Source organism: Cnephaeus nilssonii, assembly GCF_951640355.1.
Source record: "Cnephaeus nilssonii genome assembly, chromosome: 22".
NCBI classification, from domain to species: Eukaryota; Metazoa; Chordata; class Mammalia; order Chiroptera; family Vespertilionidae; genus Cnephaeus; species Cnephaeus nilssonii.
Window position 1 is genome coordinate 13,164,222 of NC_137093.1, and position 23,889 is coordinate 13,188,110.

General features: G+C 54.5%; 1 protein-coding gene across 2 annotated transcripts in view; it reads right to left on the reverse strand.

Moving 5' to 3' along the window:
- Window positions 1-1,570: 1,570 nt before the first annotated feature.
- The window catches only part of PI4KA (phosphatidylinositol 4-kinase alpha), a 93,761-nt gene continuing 71,442 nt past the window's right edge, over window positions 1,571-23,889 (reverse strand). For both annotated transcript variants that reach the window (XM_079762835.1, XM_079762834.1), the window contains exons 31-55: window positions 23,047-23,203; window positions 22,657-22,784; window positions 20,633-20,791; window positions 20,164-20,315; window positions 18,039-18,146; window positions 17,293-17,420; window positions 16,140-16,259; window positions 15,901-15,980; window positions 15,611-15,804; window positions 14,501-14,591; window positions 13,815-13,982; window positions 12,687-12,740; window positions 11,113-11,233; window positions 10,315-10,444; window positions 9,587-9,657; window positions 7,798-7,870; window positions 7,645-7,715; window positions 6,396-6,505; window positions 5,919-6,023; window positions 5,702-5,827; window positions 5,291-5,411; window positions 4,757-4,916; window positions 3,970-4,059; window positions 3,423-3,506; window positions 1,571-2,410 (exon numbers count right to left, since the gene is read on the reverse strand). In XM_079762835.1, the coding sequence (XP_079618961.1) occupies window positions 2,359-2,410; window positions 3,423-3,506; window positions 3,970-4,059; window positions 4,757-4,916; window positions 5,291-5,411; window positions 5,702-5,827; window positions 5,919-6,023; window positions 6,396-6,505; window positions 7,645-7,715; window positions 7,798-7,870; window positions 9,587-9,657; window positions 10,315-10,444; window positions 11,113-11,233; window positions 12,687-12,740; window positions 13,815-13,982; window positions 14,501-14,591; window positions 15,611-15,804; window positions 15,901-15,980; window positions 16,140-16,259; window positions 17,293-17,420; window positions 18,039-18,146; window positions 20,164-20,315; window positions 20,633-20,791; window positions 22,657-22,784; window positions 23,047-23,203 (2,853 nt within the window). In that variant the 3' untranslated portion in view covers window positions 1,571-2,358. The remainder of the gene's footprint in view (window positions 2,411-3,422; window positions 3,507-3,969; window positions 4,060-4,756; window positions 4,917-5,290; window positions 5,412-5,701; window positions 5,828-5,918; window positions 6,024-6,395; window positions 6,506-7,644; window positions 7,716-7,797; window positions 7,871-9,586; window positions 9,658-10,314; window positions 10,445-11,112; window positions 11,234-12,686; window positions 12,741-13,814; window positions 13,983-14,500; window positions 14,592-15,610; window positions 15,805-15,900; window positions 15,981-16,139; window positions 16,260-17,292; window positions 17,421-18,038; window positions 18,147-20,163; window positions 20,316-20,632; window positions 20,792-22,656; window positions 22,785-23,046; window positions 23,204-23,889) is intronic.

The window sequence follows — 23,889 nt, forward strand, 5'->3', positions numbered from 1 at the left end:
TTTCTAAATATATTTTATTGCTTTTTTACAGAGAGGAAGGGAGATAGTTAGAAACATCGATGAGAGAGAATCATTGATCAGCTGTCTCCTGCACACCCCCTACTGGGGATGTGCCCAAAACCAAGGTACATGCCCTTGACCGGAATCGAACCTGGACCCCTTCAGTCCACAGGCCGACGCTCTATCCACTGAGCCAAACCGGTTAGGGCAGGCCTATATCTTTATATTTAAAGTGCATTGGTTTCACATTTTTACCCATGTTTCTAATCCCACCTTTCCATTGGTATTGATAGTTAACATAATGATGTAGTTGAAGTCTACTGATGCAGTTTCTCTGTCCCATCTGTTATTTCTTCTTCCTTTCCTCTTTTGAATTAATGTAATATTTTTAATTGAATTTACTGGGGTGATACCCTATATAATAAAGAGCTAATATGCTAATTAGACCGAACAGCCAAACGACCTCCCGGATGTTCTTCTGGACGACCTTCCGGATGAAGCCGGGGCAGCCGGGGCTGTGAGGGCCAAGCCCCTTGCGCAAATTTCGTGCATCGGGCCTCTAGTTGGTTAATAAAATTATATAGGATTCAATGTCCAATTCTGTAGTACATCATCTGTGTAGTACACTGTATATTTACCATCAGTCAAATCTCCCATCACTGTATATATTTGACCCCCTTAGCTACTATCCCTGCTTTTCCCTAACTACCATACTGTTGTCTTGTGTCTCTGAGTTTGTTTTGTTCATTTGTTGCTTTTAGCTTTATATCACACATATAAGTGAAATCGTATGGTTCTTGACTTTTGTCTGACTTATTTAATGTAATTTAAAAAAATATATTTTTATTGATTTCAGAGAGGGAGAGGTAGAGATAGAAACATTAATGATGAGAATCATCAATTGCCTGCCTTCTGCACGATCCCTATTGGGGATTGAGCCCACAACCCAGGCATGTGCCCTGATTGAACCAGCGAACTCTTGGTTCATGGGTCGACGCTCAACCACTGAGCCATTCTGGTCAACTATTTAATGTAATATTTAAAATATATTTATTGATTTCAGAGAGGAAGGGAGGAGAGATAGAAACATCAATGATGAGAGAGAATCATTGATCGGATGCCTCCCCCTACTGGGGAACAAGCCCACAACCCAGGCATGTGCCCTTGGCCGGAATCAAACCTGGGACCCTTCAGTCCGCAGGCTGAAGTTCTATCCACTGAACCAAGCTGGCTAGGGCTAATGTAATATTTTAAAAAGTTTCTTTTAACTTACATATTGGCTGCTTATTTGTATTTTTCACCAACTCTGGAATCCCACTAGAAGTTGATTGGAGCTTCTTATTCAACTTTTCTTTCTGCTTCATTTTTGTAATTTGTTTCATTGATTAGTTTGCTCTTCACCTATGTCTCATCTGCTATTTAACCAATCGTTTGCAGTTTTAATTTTAGTGACTTATTTCTAGATGTTCTGTGTCCTGTTTTTTTTGTCTCGCGTCTTTACTTCTCATCTGCTTAAACTAATTAGAGGGTCATAGTGAGTGGGGGTAGATGGCTGCTGCCAGGAGCTAGTGCCACGAAGGTTTTGGAGTTCCAGAAAGGAGCGCTTGAACACGAACAACAGGGAAGTAGGAAGAGCTAGAGCAAAGCAGGACACTGAGTGATGCCTGCGCTGAGGAGCGACGCAGGCAGGACCGCCAGTGGCCTCCACAGGAGCCCCGAGGGGAGACAGCTTTGGAGCTGGAGCGCAGTTAGGGAAAATGCAGCTCCTTTCGGTACACCTGCATGTGGTGAGTCACCTTTGGTGGCAGCCCTAGCTGGGAGGGGCCCTGGAAGGCCTGTGGGTGCAGGCTCCACAGCTGGCTGGCCCTACTCACCTCCCACTCTCTTCCCTGCACATCCAGGAATCACCTTTCAGCTGAATGTGTCCCTGGGACCAAACAATGAACCTGATACTCAGTTCAAACAGCACTTCTGTTGGTTTTTATTTCCTTCACATTGGTTAAATAGCAAGTTGAATATAATTTTTTCATACACAAGAAAATACTTCATGTACCTATGAAATACGACAGGTAGGGAATGTGTTCAGTGCAAACAGTGTTCCGCCCGTGCAGACCGTGCCACCGGTGATTGTCGTTTGGTCTCACGCCACGTGGTCCACGCCAGAGGAAGGAGCGGTGGCCAGGCTCTGCAGGGCGTACTTTGTCCTATAAAAATAACTCCATTGGATGAAATGACAGGGCTACTGGCAGTTCACCCCCTTTGACCTTGCACGCAGTGGGGCAACGAAGGGCTCACAGGGCTCCATGATTGCGAATGGCTTGGGTGGGGGCCCGCAGCAGCTGGTGCTCCATCAGCATCTCAGTAGGGGATGTCGTTCTGGTAGTACTGGATCATGTCGTAGGTCCGGCTCCTGGAGGCCAGGAGTGAAAGGAGGCTGTAAGGAGCCCTGAGCCCCCCATGTCGTTTCACCCGAACAGCTGCACTTCAGAGTCCCACCTCCTCCTCCCTGGACACGCACATGTAAAACTGCAGCCCCTCCTGTGCCTGGGCCGGCCCTTCCTCACCAGTAGCCGTGGCCCTGAGAGCCACGTTGGGCCCCCATCTCCTGCTCGGCCTCTGAGGCCCTCTCGCTCAATGGGCCCAAAATGTGGGCTCCAGTGGATGGCCCTTCCTCAGCAAATGCCTGCCCTGCGCCTGTGCAGGTGCCACTCTAGACCTTTCCTGGTGTGTGGCACCCAAATGAGTGATGCCGTGCTCAGCCACCTGCCTCATTTCACCAGCAAAACAAGGATCAGGAGTAGTTCCTCGCATTGCCTTCCAAACCTCTCTTGCTGACTCGGATGTCATTCCCCAGCCCACCTGGAGCCACCGCCCGTTTCTCTGCTCCCTCGTCAGGGCCACATGGCGCTGCTCCTGTGCCGTCAGCCCAGCCAGTGCCCACCTGACCCGTCCGTTCTTGTTAGGACCCACTGGGCACCAGGTCTCAGGTTCCAGCAGACTCTGCCCCTCCTGGGCTCTGCCCAGAATCCTGACCCACCTCTTCTCACAGCTCCACTGTTTATCACGGCGATGCTGAGTGGCCCAACGCCACCCTCCTCCTCCTGCTGTTGCTTCTCACCCGGTCCTGCTGGGCCTGCATACCTCCCACGAGGACCTTTTCAACCGCGGCTCCCTGGGCCTCCCAGGCTCAGCCTCAGGTGGGCATGGTTTCTGGCCTTCAGGCCCTGCTGGGTGTTCCCCTCAGCACATCCCAGCCCCTCTCTACCAGCACCCCGTAACCCTGAGAGCTCGCTTCAGGGTGTTCGGGACAGTCTCCCAGAACGAGCTTCCTTGTCCCCTGGCCCAGGCCCAGTCCCAACAGGTGCCCGGAGAGCACCGAGGTGTGGGCGACGCCGGAGAGAGGGCAGGAGGGGGTGACTCGCCTGTTACTGAGGAAGCAGCTCTGAATGACCTTCATGATGAAATTCGCAGCCTCTCGCTCAGTCATGTTGGGGCTGAACCTGTGCCTGGCAGAGAGGCCGTGTCAGGGCTGTTGTTGCCAGTCATCCCTCTAGGCTGCCCTCCCCACAAGATGTGCTCTTGCCCAAGGACTAACCTGGGCACTTCTAGGGATTGTTCGGCACAGGGTCAGGCCCGGGCCATGTTCCCTGCTGAGGGCCAGGCCTGGCCTAATATGGGGACACTGTTCCCAGCTGGCCTAGAGGGCTGTTCCCTTCCCCAGCACCTCCTGGGCTGAGGGGCCCGTGGCTGAGGGAGGACTAGCACGGGGCCACGCCCCTGCAGCCAGCGGTCTGGGACGGCACTGCGTCCTTCCGGGTACGTCAGTGCCTCGCCCCGGAACCCTGTCTGCTCCGGGGTTCCAAGGAGAGCACTCAGCCTCGATAAGAATCACATTTACCCCTCTCAAGAGGACCCCACCTTGGGGGAAAGTGCCCCCCCAAATGGCCTATGTGTCCACCCAGGACCTACTTCAAGAGCTTGATTGTCTGACCACGAAAGCAGGGCAGGCCTGTGTCCAACATGAGGGTGACCAGAGAGACGACTGCGTCCATGTAGGGCCTGGCGAGAGGGAGGTGGACAGAGGCCGGTGAGTGGGTGGCCCTGCTCAGTCCTGTGGCCTGGCCGTCCCAACCCCCCTCCCCCCCCCGCACCTTTCACGTCTCTCCAGGGCAGGCCCTGCAGCCTCCAGGCTGGGGCGAGCAGACTGAGCAGTCGTGCTCTGGTCCCCCGCCTGAGACCCCAGCCGTGGTTTCTGTGCCCCGGGAAGGCAGCGCGGCTGCAGCCCAGGGTGCCCTGACCCTCCTAGAGGGTGTGCGCACCAGGGGGTATGACGTAGGCTCTGACAGACTCTGGGCTGGAGGCCAAGTGTCACCACACACGGCTGCGGGCCTTGGCCACATGACACTGAAACCAGGACAGTGAGTCTCGGCATGCAGCCTGGGGGGCAGGTGCTCAGGCTTGGGAGAGTGGGGTGCACAGTGGGGTGCCTTCCAGGCACTGACAAGTGAAGTCCAGCCCAGGAGGCTGCAGGACGTGGCTGCCCTGACGCCCGGGGCAGGAGACACTGGCACAGGTGGGCAGAGAGAGGCGGCGGGAAAGCAAGGCCCTGGGCTACCAGGTGGCCTCCAGCGCCTCCCTTGCGCTCTTTGAACCTCAGTCCCTCCGTCCATAAAGGGACCTCTTTGGGTCTGGCTGTCCTGGACGAGTGGCAGCCAGGACTGGTGCCAGGCTGTCCACACTCCTCCCCAGGGCTCACCGCACGGCCAGGTAGCCCCGGACACACATCTCCATGAACCACTTGAAAGGCGTGGCCTCCATCTTGCCTCCCATGATCATCACCATCTCATCTGTCAGCTTGATGTCCGGTTCCCAGCCAAGGTTGCCCCCTGGCGAGCTTTCAAACATGAAGCCAAAGTCTGCAAAACCCCAAGAAGCCATTTGTGAGGGGATCAGGTGCCAGGGAGACAGGGGGTGTGCTTCAGCCGGGGCTGGGAGCCACCAGCTGCCCATCCCCCAGGAGTGGCCACAGGTCATGTTTACTTGGGGGTGGAGAGCAGTGAGCAGAGGCGAGAGGCCAGCGCCTAGGCAGGATGAGCTAGGCTCTGGTTTCCAACCTCAGAGTTCTCCACACCCATGGCCCCAGTTTCTGCTCACCCCCAGTGCCCAACAGCTCAGCTCTCAAAACTGGACTTGAACCCTGACCCTCCCCAGCTGTGGGCGCCAGCACCCCTGCACCTCCCGTGCTCCAGGGGTGAAGGGAGAGGAGGAGGGAGGCGCGGGGCCGGCTGACCGATATGGATGATGTGGCCCTTCTTGTCCAGCATGATGTTGCCGTTGTGCCTGTCCTTGATCTGCAGCAGGAACAGCAGGAGGCTGTAGGCGGCCATGCTGCGGATGAAGTTGTACCGCGCCTGTGGGAGAGAGCCTGGTGCTAACGGTGGCCCGGGGGGCTGTGCCTCCCGGCTCTGCCCAGGACCCCGGTGCAGGGGCAGTAGGCCCTTCCCATGCCCATGAGTTAGCTTTCTCCTGGGGAGTCCATTTCGAGGGTTTCTTAAATACCCAGGAAGGTTGCTGGGTGCCCTGGTTTTACCCCCAAATGTAGGAGGACTCAGACAAGCAGGGACAGGGGGAAGCAGGGTCACCCTGAGGGGCAGGGCGGAGAGCACACACAAGCCCAGTCTGCGAGTGTCCTGCTGGTCACCTGCTGGAAGGCCAAGGTGGACTCGTCCCCATACTGGCGTGTGAAGTAGTCATACATGCCGAAGTCCGTCTGGCGGCCGAGCTGGTCCCGAGAGGTGCAGTCGGGGATGCACTCGATCACCCCACACTAGGGAGGAAGGCCAGGGGCCAGGTCTGTGAGCTGACCGCTCTTGGCTAAGGCCCGACAGGCAGCTGGCAGGCTCCTGCGGGGAACTTACCCCGGGGGCGGTGGCCACTACTCGATAGGGGAAGACAAAGAGGTCCAGGCCGACCAGTTGGAAGATGTTTTTGAAGAGGTCGATGATCTGCAGGGCCAGCATGTCCTGGGAACCAAGGAGACACAGGGTAGGGGGCCAGCCTCCTCCAGGTCACATGACTCTTGGGGCCCCTGCCCACTGAGAGAGGGATGAAGGCTGCGGGGCGCAGGAAAGCGAAGGGCCTGGCCTCACTGACCACCAGCCACTGGGCTGAGCCACGCTGCCTGGTGGGGGGTGAAAGCAAGAGGCACCCACTTCAGGGCAGCTCCCTCTGGGCAGCTAGTGGGTGCAGAGCAGGAGGGTTCCCTGGAAGGGCCCGGGTGGGAGAAGGCCCTGACTTACTCTGCAGCACCGAACCCAACAGAACCAGACTTGCCTTTGTGCGCGTAGCTCTGACTGAGGCGCACTTCCCCAAGCCTGACGGGGCCTGGCCCCTACCTGTCGGCAGTCATCGCCCACTTTGAAGATGGCCGCCTGCCAGGAGATCTTCTGGCCATCGGCCTCCTGTGTGCTGCCCTGGTCCTCGGCGTCCGAGCAGCACCGCAGACCTAGGTGTGGTGGGTGAAGAGGCTGCCTGTTAGCCGAGGGCAGCGAGAGGCCCTCTGAAGGTGCCAGTGCACACCCTGCTCACGCGCCCAGGAGCCTGGGAACCGTGGGATTGTGAATGCAAAAACCCTGGGGCGTCGGTGAGAGCCCAGCAAACATCTGGGGGCAGCCAGGGGAGTCATCGGGCCTGGGGGCTTTTCCTAGAAACGTTTACACTTAAATGGAACGGAGGACAGAGCTGCTTTTAATTAGAAATGAGGCTGCAGGCATGCCTAGGTCAGTGGTGGGCACTGTGAGATGGGGCAGGGGAGTGTGTCTGTACCCTGGGGTGCCTGGGAGGACTTGGTGGCCAGGCTTCAGGTTCAGGTAAGGCCAAGGAACCCACATTTCTGCCCTGGCTGGGGCCACACCCCCTGCACTGGGTTGACTATCATCCCCTCTAAATTCATGCCCACCAGAAACCACAGAATGTGACTTATTTGGGAAAAGGGTCTTTGCACATGTGAACGAGTGCATGAGGCCACAATAACGTGGACCCTCTATCAGAAGAGGGGAATTCGGACACGGCACACAGGGAGAGAGCCAGGTGAGGACAGAGGCGGAGGCTGGAGGGATGCAGCTACAAGTGTGTGGCCACCTGCACGGCAGCCTGAGCAGACGAGTACGCCGCCCACAGCCTCGGCCACTTGGTCTCAAGAAGCGATCTCTTGGACTGACTGGGGCTCACCTTTTGGGGTCTCTGTCACTGCACATGAGCTCTGTGCCATCCCCAAATAAGAGGCCACACTATGAATGGATGGACGACCACTCTCTCTCATGGGGCGCTGGTAACAAACTAAACATGCTAAAGGAAGTGGCATTAGCTCGGCTGGTGTGTTTCAGTGTTTGCGTGTCGACCCATGCACCAAGAGGTCACCAGTTCAATTCCCTGTCAGGGCACAAGTCTGGGCTACCGGCTCGATCCCCAGTAGGGGGTGTGCAGGAGGTAGGTGATCGGTTTCTCTCTCTCCCCCTCTCCCTCTCCCTTCCTCTTAGGGGCGGCAATAAAAACATATTAACAAAACAAAAAATATTTTTTTAAGAAGGTGGCATTGGAAAGGGGAGATACTTAGATCCCAGAACACAGAAGTTCTCCACTGACCTTCTTTTTCAAGTTCACTAACTCCACATCGTTTCACTTTAAATTTGGCCAGATACGGAGCTTTGGCAGCGCTGCAAGACAACAGAAAGAAGCGCACAGTGACACAGCCGACGGGAAGCCCGGGCAGGAGCGGCTGAGGGAGGCGGCCTTCACCTCTGCATGGGTGTCCCCGACTTGTAGTCAATGTCCAGCACGATGGCCTCAGGGTTGCTGGGCAGGTAGCAGCCTGCAGGGAGAGAGGACAAATCACAGGGCGCCCGAGTGTGACAACGGCAAGGACACAGCCCAATGCCACACAGAGCTCTCCGAGCAGAGTCCGCCCTGCAGACGGGCTGGCGCCCAGGGCCTCCAGCGCTCCTCTGGGCACTGATAACGCTTACTCCATGGCCACGGGAGGTCTGTCCTCCGGCTCTGTGCTCTCTCCGTCCTTCCTGATATCTAACAAAGGAGCCACCCCTTCCGGGAGACGCTTCTCCAAGAGGACACCCTCAGCCCTCAGCCTGTTTTCTCCCTGTGCAGGCCACATGGCACGTTGGTTAAATATCAGCTGACAGGCAGGGAGTGCGTGCTGCCCAGTGCTGGCGCGGGGCCCGCTCTCAGAGGACCCAGGCAGGAGCTCTCTGCCCCGCTCTGCTCACCTCAGTTCTTGGACGCAGCCCACTAACAGTAGCTCCCCACTCTCAGCACACACGTCAAATAGGAGGACGAGAGAAACCCTGTTCCTGGCCAGACACTGGCAGTGGCCGGGGGGAGTGTGCTCCCTGGGCCCCCGGGCGATGGGAGAGCTCCGGGAGGTGGGCTTCAAGGAGGGGCCCTGGAACAGGAAAGGCTGGGCCTCCCGGGGAGCAAAGTGAGGCCTTGCTGTAGGCAGATGGGCTGTCCGACCAGGGGAAAGGGGCGAACCAGGACCACAAGGTCCCATCCCTCCCTCTCACCCTTCATCTGCCAGCTCTAGCCTCACAGATGCGATCTCGACTCTGCTCTGGAGCCCCACTGGCTCCCCAGTGCCTCCGGGAAAAGCCCCAGCAGCACGGTCTGTGGGGAGCAGGGGACTCACTGATGAGGGAAATGGGAGGCCCCTGTGGACTTGAGAAGCTGAGCAGGGCAGGAGCTCAACAGAACAAGCCAAGGAAAGAGCTAAATTGAGGCCCCATATGGGCAACCTTGCTGAGGCCAGCTGGTGTGAACATTTGCATAGGACGCTCGGGTTTTGATAAAATAAGTCTGCACCAATGGTTAAAAATGGAAAGCTGTGGCTCAGTGGTTGAGCGTCAATCTATGAACCAGGAGGTCACAGTTTGATTCCCAGTCAGGGCACATGCTCAGGTTACGGGCTCGATCCCCAGTGGGGGGCATGCAGGAGGCAGCTGATCAGTGATTCTCTCTCATCATTGATGTTTCTCTCTCCCCCTCTCCCTTCCTCTCTGAACTAAAAATAAAAATTAAAAATGGAGAGCTCTGGAGTAAAGCCTGGATTTGCACCTTGACTTGAAAAAGCCCAGGTTTGACTACACTGGACTCAAATTCTGCATGACAACAGCTACAGGCACCAGGGAGCAGCTTCCCACCAGGGAACGTGGGCACCCTCATCCTGACAGATCCTCATACACCTCTGATGCCCCCATTCCAACCCCATTCCCACTGTCTGTGTGGCTGACACTGCTCCTGTTATACTGGGGTTCAGGAACCTTCTAGAATAATAGCTGCTGAGGACAGTGTCTTGGTCTTTATAAAAACCACAGGCAGCAAGGAAAACTTACTGAGCAGCAGCTCCCAGCAACCAGGAGCAGACTCTGGGAGGGGCACTCGGGGCAGCCAGGGCCCAGGCTGGAGGCCAGCCCCATTGCTGGTGTCATGCCTCCCCCCACCCCCCCCCACTCCTTGGGGAGGGCAGTGCCCCGATCCCTGCAGAAGGAGGCCCACTCCTCAGCCTCCGGCTTACCAGGCTGTACTTTCACTTCGGACAGAGCTGAGAGACAAGCCTTCTTTCTCTCGTCGCCTTTAGGGTAGGGCCTGTGAAAAAGACAGAAATACTGTGTCTTCTGTGGGAACTGGCCTGTAGGACTTCTGGGGGTGCCAGGACCCCCTCTGTCTGACCACCCTCTGTTTGTTGCTTCCTAGCTCTAGCTCCTCCTGGAGGCCCTCTAGGCTCACTTCCTCTAGGTCAGTGGTTCTCAACCTTTCTAATGCCGCGACCCTTTAATACAGTTCCTCATGTTGTGGTGACCCCCAACCATAAAATTATTTTCGTTGCTACTTCATAACTGTAATTTTGCTACTGTTATGAATCGTAATGTAAATATCTGTGTTTTCCGATGTTCTCAGGCTCTACAGCAGCGGTTCTCAACCTGTGGGTCGCGACATTAGAAAGGTTGAGAACCACTGCTCTAGGAGCACAGAGTTCCTGCCCCGTGTCCCTCATGAGGGGAGTCATTTAACAGTGGGCGCGTGAAGCAGTCTGGTTTTCCTAACTAGGCTTTTCTGAACTAGGAGAGAGCAGAGTGGCCTCGAACTGTGGGACAGTATGTGGAACGAAACTAGGATGTTTTCTGAAGCTCAATGGCTGTGCATGTTGCTATACCGCCAGGAGAGCAGAGATTGCCACCCAGCTGTTCATTCTCACCATCCAGGCAACCCCCCCCGCGCGGGATGGGCGGGAGTGCTGCTTACTTGATGATGGCCGACACGTTGGTGATCTTGTTAAAGAAGTCAAATTCCCGCTGGTAGAAGTCCTTGGCTGGGCCCGACAAGGAGCCTGTGATCTCCTCCACTAACTGCTCCAGGAGGTCACCGATGTCGGCTGACGGAGAAAGTGAGAGGGCGAGCCTGCAGCTGAGCCACAGAAACGCCCCGAAGAACCTGCACGCTTGCTGGACGCACAGTCTGGATATTCCCCGGCACCTAGACCCGCCGTCATCAGAGTGAGGTCTGCAGACACCTGGGGGTCCCTGATAAGCGCTCAGTGAACCCCACAGTCAGCATCACACCAAGAGGTGTTTGCCTGCCTCAGTGTGTTGCCTCTTGTGAGGCTGTGCACAGGCAGAGGGGCCAAGGGTGCGGGTGCTCACTGGCACCTCCTGGCTCTGCTCTCATGGCTCTGCTCCGACTAACCCCACGTAACCAAAGTTCCTACACCCAGTCAGTCTTAAGGGAAGTCTGAGAACCGCTGCCCTGGTTCTCATGTGGGGTCACTGGGTCAAGCACAGGGGCCACTGCTTGGGAGAAGCAGCTCAGCCCGAGCAGGAGGGTCTCCCAAGTGCCTGGGAGGGGCAGGCAGGGCCATGGGGCAGGCAGGGAATCTGCAGGGTAGGCCCGCAAAGGCTTCATGGTGGGTGGGGACCTGCTCCCACTGTGTTAAAGGTGAGGCTTTTCAGCCAAAGGACGGGACGTAGAGGGACTACAGGCTGGGGCAGCTGCGGGGGTGTTAATGATGGGGGGGAACCTGAGGGGAGATGACAAAATCCTCACGGTCTTTCTGGTGCCCCTCTTCATCTAGATAGATGTTCGTCTTCATGTTCCAGATGAACTGGTGTGCCAGAAGCTGGGACTTGGATGCTGCCCACAGAATATACTCGCGCACGTAGCCCATCTGCAGGACAGCAAGGTCACGTCAGCCCAGGCTTGGAGCCGCTCTCCAGGAGAGACTGTTACCCAGAGCAGGAGCAGAAGCCATGGTTTCCAGCAGTGAGCAAGCTCAGCTTTTGGGTCTGCAGTGAGTACAGCCCACCGGCCAGGTGAAGTTCTGGCTGGCTGGCCAGTGGATGAGGCCCCCAGGTGGTGGGTCTGCAGTACAGGCATGAGTTAGCTTTTGTCTCCTCTGTTCCTTCCCCTGGATTCTAAGAACCGTGACTCTGCCACCAATTTGTGCTGTTGTCAAGTCTGAGGAATGAGTAGGCTGGCTACTAAAACTCATCTGTAGCTAAGGCAAGACTCGGTCTATCAAGAGAGGGTGGCTGTGATCCTAGGAGCACTTTGGACTCTGGAATGAGATGAAGCATCCTGCCGATCTATGGGGAAGAAAGCCTCAGGACACCAGCCACTGTGCTCACAGCTGCTGTGGAGAGGGGAGCAGGGGGAGGTACCCACAGGTGGGCTGGTGCCGCAGGGCTCAGCGGGAGGCAGTGGGGAAAGGGGCTGGCACAGGGCATCGGGGAGCAGGACTGTCAGTGTCGGAGAAGCAGGTGCTGCTGCTGTCCTCAGACGTGGCGCTGACCTGATGCATGGACCATGTGGGCTCCGGGCTGTGGTCACCCACATGGTGGTTTTCTGTGCCAGGCTCTGTGCTAGACAGCTTATGTACATGTGCGCCATTACGGGCTGAACTGTGTCCCCCGCACCCAGTGCTTCAGAATGGGACGGTATTTAAGATGGGTCTTTAAGGAGGGGTTAAGTTCAAAAGAGGTAGTTAGGATAGGCCCTAATCCAATCTGACTGGTGTCCTTATCAGAAGAGACACACAGAGGGATAACCATGGGAGGACACAGGGCGAAGACAGCCTTTTACAAGCCAAGGAGAGAGGCCTCAGAAGAAACAACCTGGCTGACGCCTCGGTCTCCGACTTCCAGCCTCCAGAACTGTGAGAAATACATCTCTGTTGTTTAAGACCCCCAGTCTGTGGCACTTGGCTACGGCCGCCCTTGCAAACTAATACATCATCTCATCCAATCTTCACTGCTTCCCACTGAGGAGACAAGGGAGTCAGGGAACCTGCTGAGACCCGCATCCAATGAGTGGGAACCCAGGCCATGCTGAGAACACTTCCAGAACTGGCTCACACTGCAGAGTGAGACGGGCCTCAGGGTGAGTGGGGGCCTCCTGGCCATGGACACTGGTGACAACCATGGCGGGGATGGGTGTGAAAGGAGCTCGGGGACAGTGGTCACAGGTTGGTGGTCCTGTTCCCAAGGCATGCTGGGAACACACCTGATCACCAGGCTGCGTGTGAAGGCTGGACGGCGTGTCCTTGTTGCCAAGGACTCCCTCCCCAGCGCCCCGCACAGCTCTCAGAGGGAAGAGAACAGCATGCATAGGCACAGCCTTACCTTGTCATACCTGAGGGCCTGCACGATCTGGGGGATGTAGAACAGGATGGCGTCCTGTAAATGAGGAGAAGTGATTATGACCTCAGAGAGGGAGGACAATTCCTCACCGCTGGGAAAGGTGAGAACAACTCAACATGGATGGACGTCCCGGTTCCCCCCTCCCAACCTGGGACTGGCCGTGCTGTCACTCAGCCTGCAGGATACTGTCCTCGCTGGAGACCACAGCAGGACTGAGAACCTGGGAAAGCCCAGAGGACAGCAAGGAAAATGGCTCAGAACACATCACCAGTGAGAAAAAGCAAGTGGAGCAAGGCTCCCGGGCCTATAAGGGGAGAAGGCCCACCTGTGTTCACTGCTAGGGGCCTGCCTGGGGACAAGGGCTGAGGTGACAGCAGGCCTGTGTGCTGGAGCTGCAAAAATTCAGACTCCGGAACATTCTACCAAACCCGTCACTGTGCCTATCATGTGGGGTCATTGGGCCAGGAGCCTGTATGGCTACAACTGGAACCAACTCAAGTAAACTTTGTTTTTAACTCAGACGCTTAAAAAGAAATATACCTAGGAAACACATCTGAATTAGAATGAAATCTATTTACTATGACTACTTCTAAACAGAAATATAAAGACACTTAGAGGCCCGATGGACGAAATTCGTGCATGGGTAGGATCCCTAGGCCTGGCTGGAGATCAGGGCCGATCTGTGGGGCCACCAGTGGGCCGATGGGGGGGGCGCACACTGGCATCCGCCTTGGCTGGCCTCGCCCCCTGCCGCTGCCACCATCACCAGTTGCCTCTCTCTGCAGGGCCACTGGTGGGGCGATGGGCGGGGGGTGGAGGGAGGACCCCCGGCTGGCGCCCGCCTTGGCTGGCCTGGGGCCTGCAGGCTGGGGAAAGCTCCTGCGTTGAGCGTCTGCCCCCTGGTGGTCAGTGCACATCATAGAGACTGGATGTTCCATTGGTTGGTCCACTGTCCGGTTGATTTGCATATTAGGCTTTTATTATATAGGATGTGCTAAGGTAGACCAATGTTTAATCAGGCCTACATCTGGGTTTGAAATAAAGCCTGTCTCTCATCTCTCCACCTAAACACTTTTGGGGAGTCCCACTAAGGCCAAGGGCTGGGCTTACCGGTGGGAAGGACCGCAGGACTTTCACCCCATACTGTGCCGTGAGAGGATGCGGTGGGTACATGCTGGAGAAGTAGGAGAGCCCCGTGGGCGGGTCCGCGGGCGCCCAGCACAGCACATGGCTGAGCTCAGGTGCATCGGCGTCGATGGTGTGCCAGGTGACCAGGAACTGGGAAGGAAACAGGGAGATGGTTGGCCTGTCCCTGGGGCCCATCTGGAAATACTCAACTCCATCCCACATCACAAGGATGGCCCGAAAGTGATGATTATAAAGCATTTAAAACAAAGTGGGAAAGCCTTCTGACAGTTATGTAAAACAGCACAATTTCAACTAGGGTGAAGCACATTCAATAACATAAAAGCTTCACAGGAGGAGTGGAGAAAACAGGAAATTAGAAAAATCATTATACCACCAAGGTCACCAGGTTTCTGTCATATTTCTAGTTCCCAGGCTTTTATGGAGACCATTCTGTTTTCGTGCATTTTGAACTCACCCCCCAGCACATACTACTACACTAGAGGCCTGATGCACGAAATTTATGCAAAAGTAGGCCTTCCTTCCCCCCACCGGCTTCCCTCTGGCACCCGGGCCCAGGGCTTCCCTTGCAGCCCCGGCTTCATCTGGAAGGTCGTCCAGAAGGACATCTGGTCTAATTAGTATATTACGCTTCTATTATTATAGATTACCTTGATAGCTTCAGGAATGTCACTAACGGCTCCTGGGTCCAACCGAACCAGACGGGTCACTTCACTGCCAATGGCTTCTGTGTTCTTAAACCTACGGCCACAGAGGGATGGATGGGATGGCCTCACCAGCAGAAGAGGAGCCGAGGGAGCCCTGAACTGCACGGATGCAGATCAATCCCAGCTCTATCTACTGACACGTGGGTAACTCCAAACACAAGTGTTTACAATGAACAGCATTATGATCGGCTATGATAAAATGCCAGAACTATCTCCAACAGGAATTATCCTATTTCACCATTCAAAGGATGCCTCCTTTACTGTCCTTGCCTTTAGAACACCCCCTGGCCCTGGCCCCCAAAGGGACCCATCCACGGGCCAGAAGGCATCTTACAAGTGGGAGGGCGGGTGTAAGTTTTCAGGAGTTACTGGCTCAGGCTAAGACAAGACAGACTTTCTATAAACACTGTCAGGCTGTGGTCCTGATACAGAGGACTGAATTAGAACCAGGAGGAAGCGGTCAGTAAGCAAGTATGGGCCAACAGGAAAGCATCCACATGGGGGGGAACACAATCCCTCTGGTGGGACTGAATCGGAGGGCCTTGGAAGTGCCTCTCAGTCTGAGCTCTGTCCTTGTGAGAGCTTCCCTGGGAGAGTTCACATTCCCTCTGCTGCTGGCTGCCTCCTCTGGGTAGCCTGCCACTGAGAGTCGGCTGCTGGCTGCCTCCTCTGGGTAGCCTGCCACTGAGAGTCGGCTGCTGGCTGCCTCCTCTGGGTAGCCTGCCACTGAGAGTCAACATCCAGGAACAAACCCAACCCCTTCCCAGGTCAACTCCCTGAAGTGGTAGCCTCCATGCACTTTCTTTCCTCCTCGAATAAGACTGGGGCCTGAATGTGCTGATGTCACTTCCTGGGGCTCCAGGTGCCGGGGTACCCTAGGCAGGAGTCTATGCTGTGTGACCACTGCACAGGACTGGGTGAATGTCCAGGGCGGAGGAGACGCCTGCTAGTATTGCTTCCGCGACTGTCCCTGACGATCACATCACATTTCTCCTCACTAAGGCCCCCTTCCTCTGGCAAAGCCCTTGTCAAGCAGGTGTGATGGGGGCCCACCTGGCTGGCAGCTGCACGGCCAGGTAAGGAGAGATGCTCCAGGCAAGGTTCACATTATCTTTCCACTGCTTCTCACTCAGGCTGGTATACTTGGACCTCCAGTTGGCCACACTGTTCTCCCCGGCCTGGTCCAGCTCCAGCTCTGGGGCCGACAGTGGGTTGTACCATGTGGTGAGACGTTCAATCTCGGTGGCCTGGCGAGATGAGACCGACGCTGATGCGCTTTCTGCATGTGCCCACATGCTCCCCTCCTCCCTGGTGCTGTGGGCACACGGTGGGTGGCGCCTTACCAGCAGGGACAGCAGCAGCGTTCTGCGCTTCATGTAGTATTTGTGCAGCTGGGAGCCCCGGTTGGTTTTCTTGGACATGCCTGGAAGCAAAGAGGAGCACACATGTGTTCCCTGGAGGCCACCGGCCCACCCTTTGTTTCTAGAACCAGAGGAAGCTGTCTTTCAGTGCTCCGTCCACCATCTGAGCCGGCAGGATGTGACTCAGACCTGAGGAACCGGTCAGCAAACCTTCAACTGACCTGACTTCTTGGAGATGGTCGACATGCCGCTGGACAGGGGGTAGGTGTTGATCCAGCCTTGCGTGGCCTGTTGGCGGGAGCCCACAGCTATATCCAGATTGCTCCGGGTGTCTTGATTATCTGTGGGCAAAGACATTGTTGCTTCTAGAATGAGGCGTCTGAATTTTCACCAGAGATAAGTGGAAGAGCAGGGGAACACATGACTGATGATGGCTTTGCAGAACCCAGACATCTGAGAAGTTCTAGATGAAAAGCTTACTAAAATTTATATCTTCCTCCTAGCCTGTAAGATAGAATAGAATAATATGGTAGTCATCTTGATAAATGACGGCAGTTATCTGATCCCCAGCACCGTGTTGTACACGAGGACCTGGGGGGCAGATGATAAGGGCGGTTTGCCCTGTTCTGAGTGGAGCCAGGAAGCTGACTTAGGAAATCACTGTGCCTGCTTTTCATTTTCCTTTCCTTTCCTGGCAGTCAGGCTGTCAGCTGCGGGTCTGGCTGCAGAAACTCCACTCATCTACTTTATTATTATTATTATTATTATTTTTTCTTCTTTATTTTCCACTCATCTACTTTTATGGTGTGTGTTGGCTCCATGCTTCGAGAACAAGAACATGTTTTCTTCTGGAGGTTTGTTGCTTGCTTACACTTTAGCCCCTTTCCTTACCCCTCACCCGCATCCACCCTGGCTGGCTCCTATTCATCCTCAGAAACTCAGCTCACATGTTACCTCTCCCAGAAAATTGTCCCTGGCTCCCCAACTCCAGTGGGCCAAGTGCCTCTCCTTGAGGGATGCTCCCATAATCCCCTCCTGTTGAAATCACCTGTCGATTTGATTGTTTTCTACCAATACGGACTGTTAGATATGCAGCAGGTGCTTGTAAACGGAGCTGGTGCTGGGAGAAGTTACGCTGATGGCATCTGTCATTCTGCTCCTCAGCTGGGGCTGGAGAAGTGGTGGCCTGGCAGGTTTCAGGCCTTTGGTGACTGTGCAGCATGGCCACGGCCAGGCCTCAGCTGGGCCCTAAGTGCTCTTCTGACCTGGCTCCTTCAGGGCTGCCCACTGCACACCTCTGTCCTGCACCGCCCCCTACCCCACACCTCAGCCCCACCACCCATGAGCAGCTGCACTGCTCAGAACAGCCCTCACCTGGGGGAACAAGCTGGCTGGCAGTCAGGTACTTCTTATCTGAGAACATAGCGGTCCAAAACTTAATCATTATGCTTATGTCTTCACGCAGCCTCTTTTCTCCTTGAGTAGGAAACTTCGGGGGACAACTTCAAACAACCACAAAGGGACAAGAGGTGAGTGCCTGGAGTCAGGGACTAGAAGGCAGCACATTATAATGCAGTGAGAGGGACACCAGCGATACCTGAATGATGGGAGGTTAGCCTAGAGCTCCTGATCAGGAAAACTATCTCACCCTGCATGGGAGTGTGACGCTCTCTAGCCCTCTCATGACCACCTCAACCACTATCCTCAGCAATGTCTCCAGCTCTCGGCAGAACGGTGTACTTGTGGCAGCTTGTGCAACCACAGCTGTTTCCATCTAACAACAACACCCATACTTGCAAAGCCCCTGGAGGCAGGTATTTGCAATTCTTCGTGCAATAACCATTCATAGTAATTGGAGAGTTAAAAGGAAGCACTTAATCTCTTAAGTCAATTGAACTGAATTATTGTTCATCTCATAGGGAGGCTAGCTAAGGACACACATGGAAACACAGCACAGGGCTGGGAGAGTCAAACCCAGCGGTGTCAGGGTTGCTGAATCAGTTCGGTGGCATAAACCAGGCAAACCGTTTCCCCCTGTAATGACCCCTGGGGACCGGGGACAACCAGAGGCACTGTCCGGAGCTGGGCTGTCACTGGACACAGCACGGTGCGGGGAGTACCTGAAGTAGTCAAAGGCAGTCGAATAGATCTTCTCCCGGAGCACGTTGCGAATGGTTGCATTTGGAACCACGTCGGCGTGCAGGAGAGACAGCCCCAGGGTCAGCAGTCTAAGAGAGAACCAGGGCCAAGTCAAAGCTACGCAGCCTGGACCAAACCTGTGTGGGGTCCGCGCCCACCCTGCAAACCAGTGGGCTCCTGAGCTTAGGGCACGTCTCCAAATGACAGAGCTCTAGGCTGCCAGGACTGCGGCATCAGTCAGGTGATTATAGTTCACAGGTTTATTGTACCCAACATGTCCCAGGAAAGGTTCTTCTTAAACCTTCACTTTTGTTGGGATAAAATTAATAATGTGTTAATCTGCCTTGGCCATAAGCTTCAGTTTAACAAACTATCTGCAAGCTACTCCCTGAGCCATGGCCGGGTGGCTCAGTTGTTTGGGGTATTGTCCTGTACACCAAAAGGTTGTGGGTTCGATTCCCAGTCAGGGAACATACATAGATTGTAGGTTCAATCCCTTGTCAGGATGTGTACAGAAGGTGACTGATCCATGTTTCTCTCCCACATCGATGTTCCTCTCTCTCTAAAACCTATAAACATATTCTCCGTTGAGGATTAATAAAAACAACACCTACTCCCTAAGATGCAGTCACTTACAGGTACTCTGAAGGCAGAACAATTAATTGAAGTTAAAAAAAAAAAATTGCCGAAACCGGTTTGGCTCAGTGGGTGGAGCATCGGCCTGCGAACTGAAGGGTCCCAGGTTCGGTTCCGGTCAAGGGCATGCACCTTGGTTGTGGACACATCCCTGGTAGGGGGTGTGCGGGAGGCGGCTGGTCGATGTTTCTCTCATTGATGTTTCTCTCTCATCGATGTTTCTAGCTCTCTGTCCCTCTCCCTTCCTCTCTGTAAAAAAATCAATAAAATATATATTTTTAAAAAAAGTAATTTACCAAGGACCTGGTTCTGCCAGGTCAGGGCTCCTGAACAAGCATCTACAAACAGTGTTGGTCTGTGACAAGGTCAAGTACAGGAACAGAGAGGAAGCACCTAATCATTTCTATAGCAATTCCACATTGCTATGTGGGTCCTTTTCTAGTTCATTCTCATGGCATCTTATAAAAGCATAGGTCGGTGACAATTTTAAAATCAGGGAAAAAAGAACTAGCCCTTCCTCGAAGTGGCCTGGGAAGTACAGCCCAAGCAGCACCCAGTGGGCTGCAGGAACACGGGTCTGGAGCTCACGGGAGGGGCAGACAGAGCTGGCATCACTGGTGGGCAGCAGGAAGAGGTAAGGCAGAGAAGGGGCATACCCCAGTAGGGGCTGCACCTTCCCTCCATCTGACCACCCAGCACCTGCAGGTCCAGCTCAGACCTCTCCTCCCCACATCAGGCTGGCCTTTCCTGCTATGTCTAGAGCACCCCCGGTCATAGCACCTGGCTTGAGGCCCCCCACCAGGCCACACATCCCAAAGGGGATTATGTGCCCTCCCCTCATATATCTGGTGTTTTGCACAGGACTTAGCATGTAGTTGGCATGATCAGAAATGACCTGACCAAGTCACCGCCGGCTCCCTGGCCTGACCTTGTCACACCACCTATCTTTTTTTATAAGGTTAAAAAAAATTGACTTTTAGAGAGAGAGAGAGGGATGGAGAGGGAGAGAGATGTGAAAAGGAAACATCAATTGGCTGCCTCCTGCATGTCCCCTACTGGGGATTGAGCCTGCAACCCAGGCATGTGCCCACATCTGGCATCGAATCAGCAACATTTTGGTGTATGGGATGATGCCCAACCAACTGAGCCACACCAGTCAGGGTACCACATGCTATTTTTCATTCACCACCATTTTGCTGCCACCCACCCCCAACCAATTTAGAAAGGCTGCCCAACATCTGGCTGCTCCAGGTCAACGAGTGGATCAGCTTCCTGGATACTCCCCTGCTGTGGACAGAACAATGCCGACTTCCCCAGCCCTGAAGGGTGCAGTGGGACAGGTCATCTGTGCACATACTGGGAGCTCAGTCAGTTTCTGGTGAACAAATGACCAACCAGGGGAAACCGCCATGCAGAGGGCCCGCAGCACCAGCAGCTCAGCCCCCCTACAAGAGGAGGAGAGCCCCTCACTTGAAGCGAGGCCCAATGGCTGCCACGTGTCGGTTCATGCTCCCCTTGGCCCCGCCGATGTTCAGGGACATGGAGCGCTGCAGCAGGCTGGAGAAGATCTCCACTTGGTCAGAGCTGCAGTACTTGGCGATCTCGAACCGCTGCACCAGGAACTAAGAGGCAAGGACAATACGCTGCCATGACGGGGCCGGGCTGGCTCATCCCAAGCCAGCTCAGCCAGGCGGGGAGAGGCTCTGTGCTCAGGGTGGTCTGAGGGAAGCAGGAAGGGGCTGACAGGGGCCTGGGGATAAGGCTGGAACAGAACAGCCTATCTAACCCCTCCCCCAGCAGGTAAGACAATCTTAACCCCGGAGCCCCATGCTCACTGGGCACCAGGCCCCACAGGGAGCCCCCACCCCTGTAGCTAGAGGGGGCGGAGCACAGCTGAGCCTGGAGAGGCGTGGAGAGGCAGTGGGGTCCAGGCACATACGTCAATCCAGATGCAGTGAGGGGTCACTTCAGGGGCACAGGGTTTGGGCTGACTGGCTTCTGACGCTGCCAGGGGGTCTGCTTCCTTTATTTCAGCAGAAAAAAGGCCGACCTTCTGCTCCACTGTCATCTGCCAGGCCCCCGCCATCTCCCGCAAAAACTGCAAGTACACAACGACTGTTAGCTCCTCACAGAGCACAGAAAGGTGCTTACTAATTACTGTTTATTATAAAAGGAACAGATGCTCACTGAACAAAGTTTATGGACCAAGGAAAGTGTGACTAAAAATAAAGACCACCTATGATCCCACTTCCTAGCTTTTTGTTTTTTTAACATGAAGCCCATTCTTGAACTATTGCCAGGCCATGTTCTGTGTGGTGGCAGCCAGGACTGCTTGTGATGGCAGGCCTCTGAACTAGCAAGGGCAGAACTGGATTCTGGTTCTAGAACCCACTTCCTTTTCTCCACCCTACACGGACCCTGCAAAATGCCTTCATGCCACTAACCAGGCTGGAGAATAACTGGGGAGGGTGAGTGGAGTCTGCAACTGCCTGGCTCTGCTCAGTATTTACTTCCTCCTTCCTTAAGTTATGGTTTTGTGTGGGTGGCCAAGTGGCCAGTCACAAGTACCCTCATCCAGGCCTCTGCTGCTTGGGGTAGCTCAGGTTTTCATTAGCGCTAATGAGCAAGTGGGCATCAACTGAGTGAGGCCCTGGGGAAGAGCATGGCAAGTGGTGCTTGCCCTGGCCCTCTGCCCTCCTTCCTGCCTGAGGCACAAAGTCCACACACTAAAGGTGTCAGAGTTGCAGACAACAGGCCTGGGATATCAACAAACTGCTCACAACAGAGAAGAACAAACTCCCATTGGTCAGGGCACTGCTCTTGGTTTCTATTTCCTGCAGAGCTATGTAAGTGATCGAGGGTGGGAGAAGGGGGGCATCCGGCCCGTGGGCCGTATAAGGTCCAATAAATCATTCGGTTTGGCCCTGCCAAGGCATTAGGGGTGAGTTAATTAAATGCTTGACCAAATATAGCAGACTAATTTTTAAGTTGATAATTTTGTATGGCCTTCGATTGATGTTATAAGTATCCAAACGGTCCTTCGCAGAAAAAAGGTTCCCCACTCCTGCAATAGATGAAGAAACGGCAGGGCCACCAGGACCAATGAGCCACAGCACAATCACTCATTTGTTTGATAAGCATGTCCTGGTCGCTGCCTCTGGCCAGGGCCTTCTGGGCTCTGGGAATGGAGTCTGAACAAGACAAACACATCCACCTAGTTTACTTCAGGGCCACGGACAACAAGAGAAGCAAGCTATAGACAGTGGACACTGATCTCTGCTAAGGGGAAAACAGCCATGAAGAGGCCTGGAAGAGTGAATGAGGGTGTACGTGACATTCTAGGTAGCGTGGGCAGGCGACAGCTAAGGCAAGCCCCTGTGGGCTCACTCTAATAGCAACTTCAGAAAAACGGACAAAAGGAAGGCTGCTCCCCCCAAAACTAGCAGTCCCAGAGAAGTATCCCTGGGGACAAACACAACCATTTCCAATGTTGATATGTGTTCCAATCTCAGAGAAATGGCTCCCCCTACTGAGCTTTGGAAAAATAACAACTTCGAGGCACCACTGGGATGCGTTTAACATATGACAGTCGCGTGGGCAGGCATTAATATCACACTCTTGCCCCAGCTGGTTTTGCTCAGTGGATAGAGCATGGGCCTGCGGACTGAAGGCTCCCAGGTTCGATTCCAGTCAAGGGCATATGCCTGGGTTGCAGGCTCGATTCCCAGTAGGGGGCGTGCAGGAGGCAGCCAATCAATGATTCTCTATCATTGATGTTTCTCTCCCCCTCTCCCTTCCTCTCTGAAATCAATTTAAAAAAATATCACACTCTCACACATAAGGAGACTGAAGCCCCAGAGGGTAAAGGGCATGCCAGGGTCTCCAAGCTCATCAGCTGAGGATAAGCTCTCTCCGTCTCTCATCCCGCCCCACCCTTAAGAGCAGACGACCCGGGTGTCCTACCGGCACTTCCACTCCGTTCTTGCCGGCCAGCAGCCACTCCCAGCAGGCCAGGGCAGTCTCCATGCCATGCTCATTGAACATCCGGAGGGGACCCCAACACAAATGATGGAGAAGCTGTGGGTCACAATCTGGAACCAAACACACTGTTCAGAGGCCTTGAACATGGGCTGAACCCCATGGCCTCCCCAGGTGAGCAAGATAGTCAGTCAGTCAGCATCAGCTGGGACAACGATGGCCTTTTATTTACTTCTACCCACCAGAGAGGCCACAGGGATCTCTACTGGGGGAGCTCCAGCTCTTTCTTCAGCCAGAACTCCAATTCACTAGGATGATGGATGCCAACAAGCTGTTCACAAACGAGCCCAGAGGTCCACACGGCTGGTCCCTTACCTTTGCTGCTGATGAGCATCGCTGTCAGCTTGAACATGGCCTGTGTGTAGTGCTGAGGATTGCTGAGGTCTAGTGCTGTGTTCAGCTCCTGGACCATCATTTTGTTCAGGTCAGATATCTGGCCTGTGGCATCGGAGAACCGAATCATTCCATACACCTGCAAGAAGCATGCTATGTCAGCAGAGGCGTGCGTAACTCGGGCACATGGTGAGGCCCCGGCAGCCACCTAACCACAATCAAGGCAGGACCACAGGATGCTTCGCTGCCCCAAACTAGAGCCTACGGTAAGCATGCAGAGAGTGACAGGCTCAAGTCAGTGATGCTACCACTGGTCAGAGATTTTGGGGAAATTCTCTTTTAGAAATGTGTGTGAGCCCTGGCCTGTTTGGCTCCATGGTTAGAGCACTGGCCCAGGGACCAAAGGGTTGCAGGTTCGATTCCCGGTCAAAGGCACATACCTCGGTTGCAGGTTTGATTCCCGGCCCCCATCGGGGTACAGGTGGGAGGCCACCAGTCAATGTGTGTGTGTCTCGCTCTCCCCCTCCTCCCTCCCTTCTACTATTCCTCTAAAGATCAACGGAAAAAATATCCTCAGGTAAGGATTAAAAAAAAAAAAAGAAATGTGTGTTAGTGTTCCCACCATTCTAGATGGTCCTTGAGGGCAGGAACCTGGTCTTATCATCTTTGTATTCCAGCACTGAGCCTAGGGTCTGACTCCCATAGGTCTTGTGCATGTTGGTTGAATAAAGTTCCTTCAGAATCAATCAGTGACTCAACAAAATCAGCCTCACTATACGGGATATCAGGTCAGCATGCAAGAGGCAGTTGATTGTTCTTTCTCTC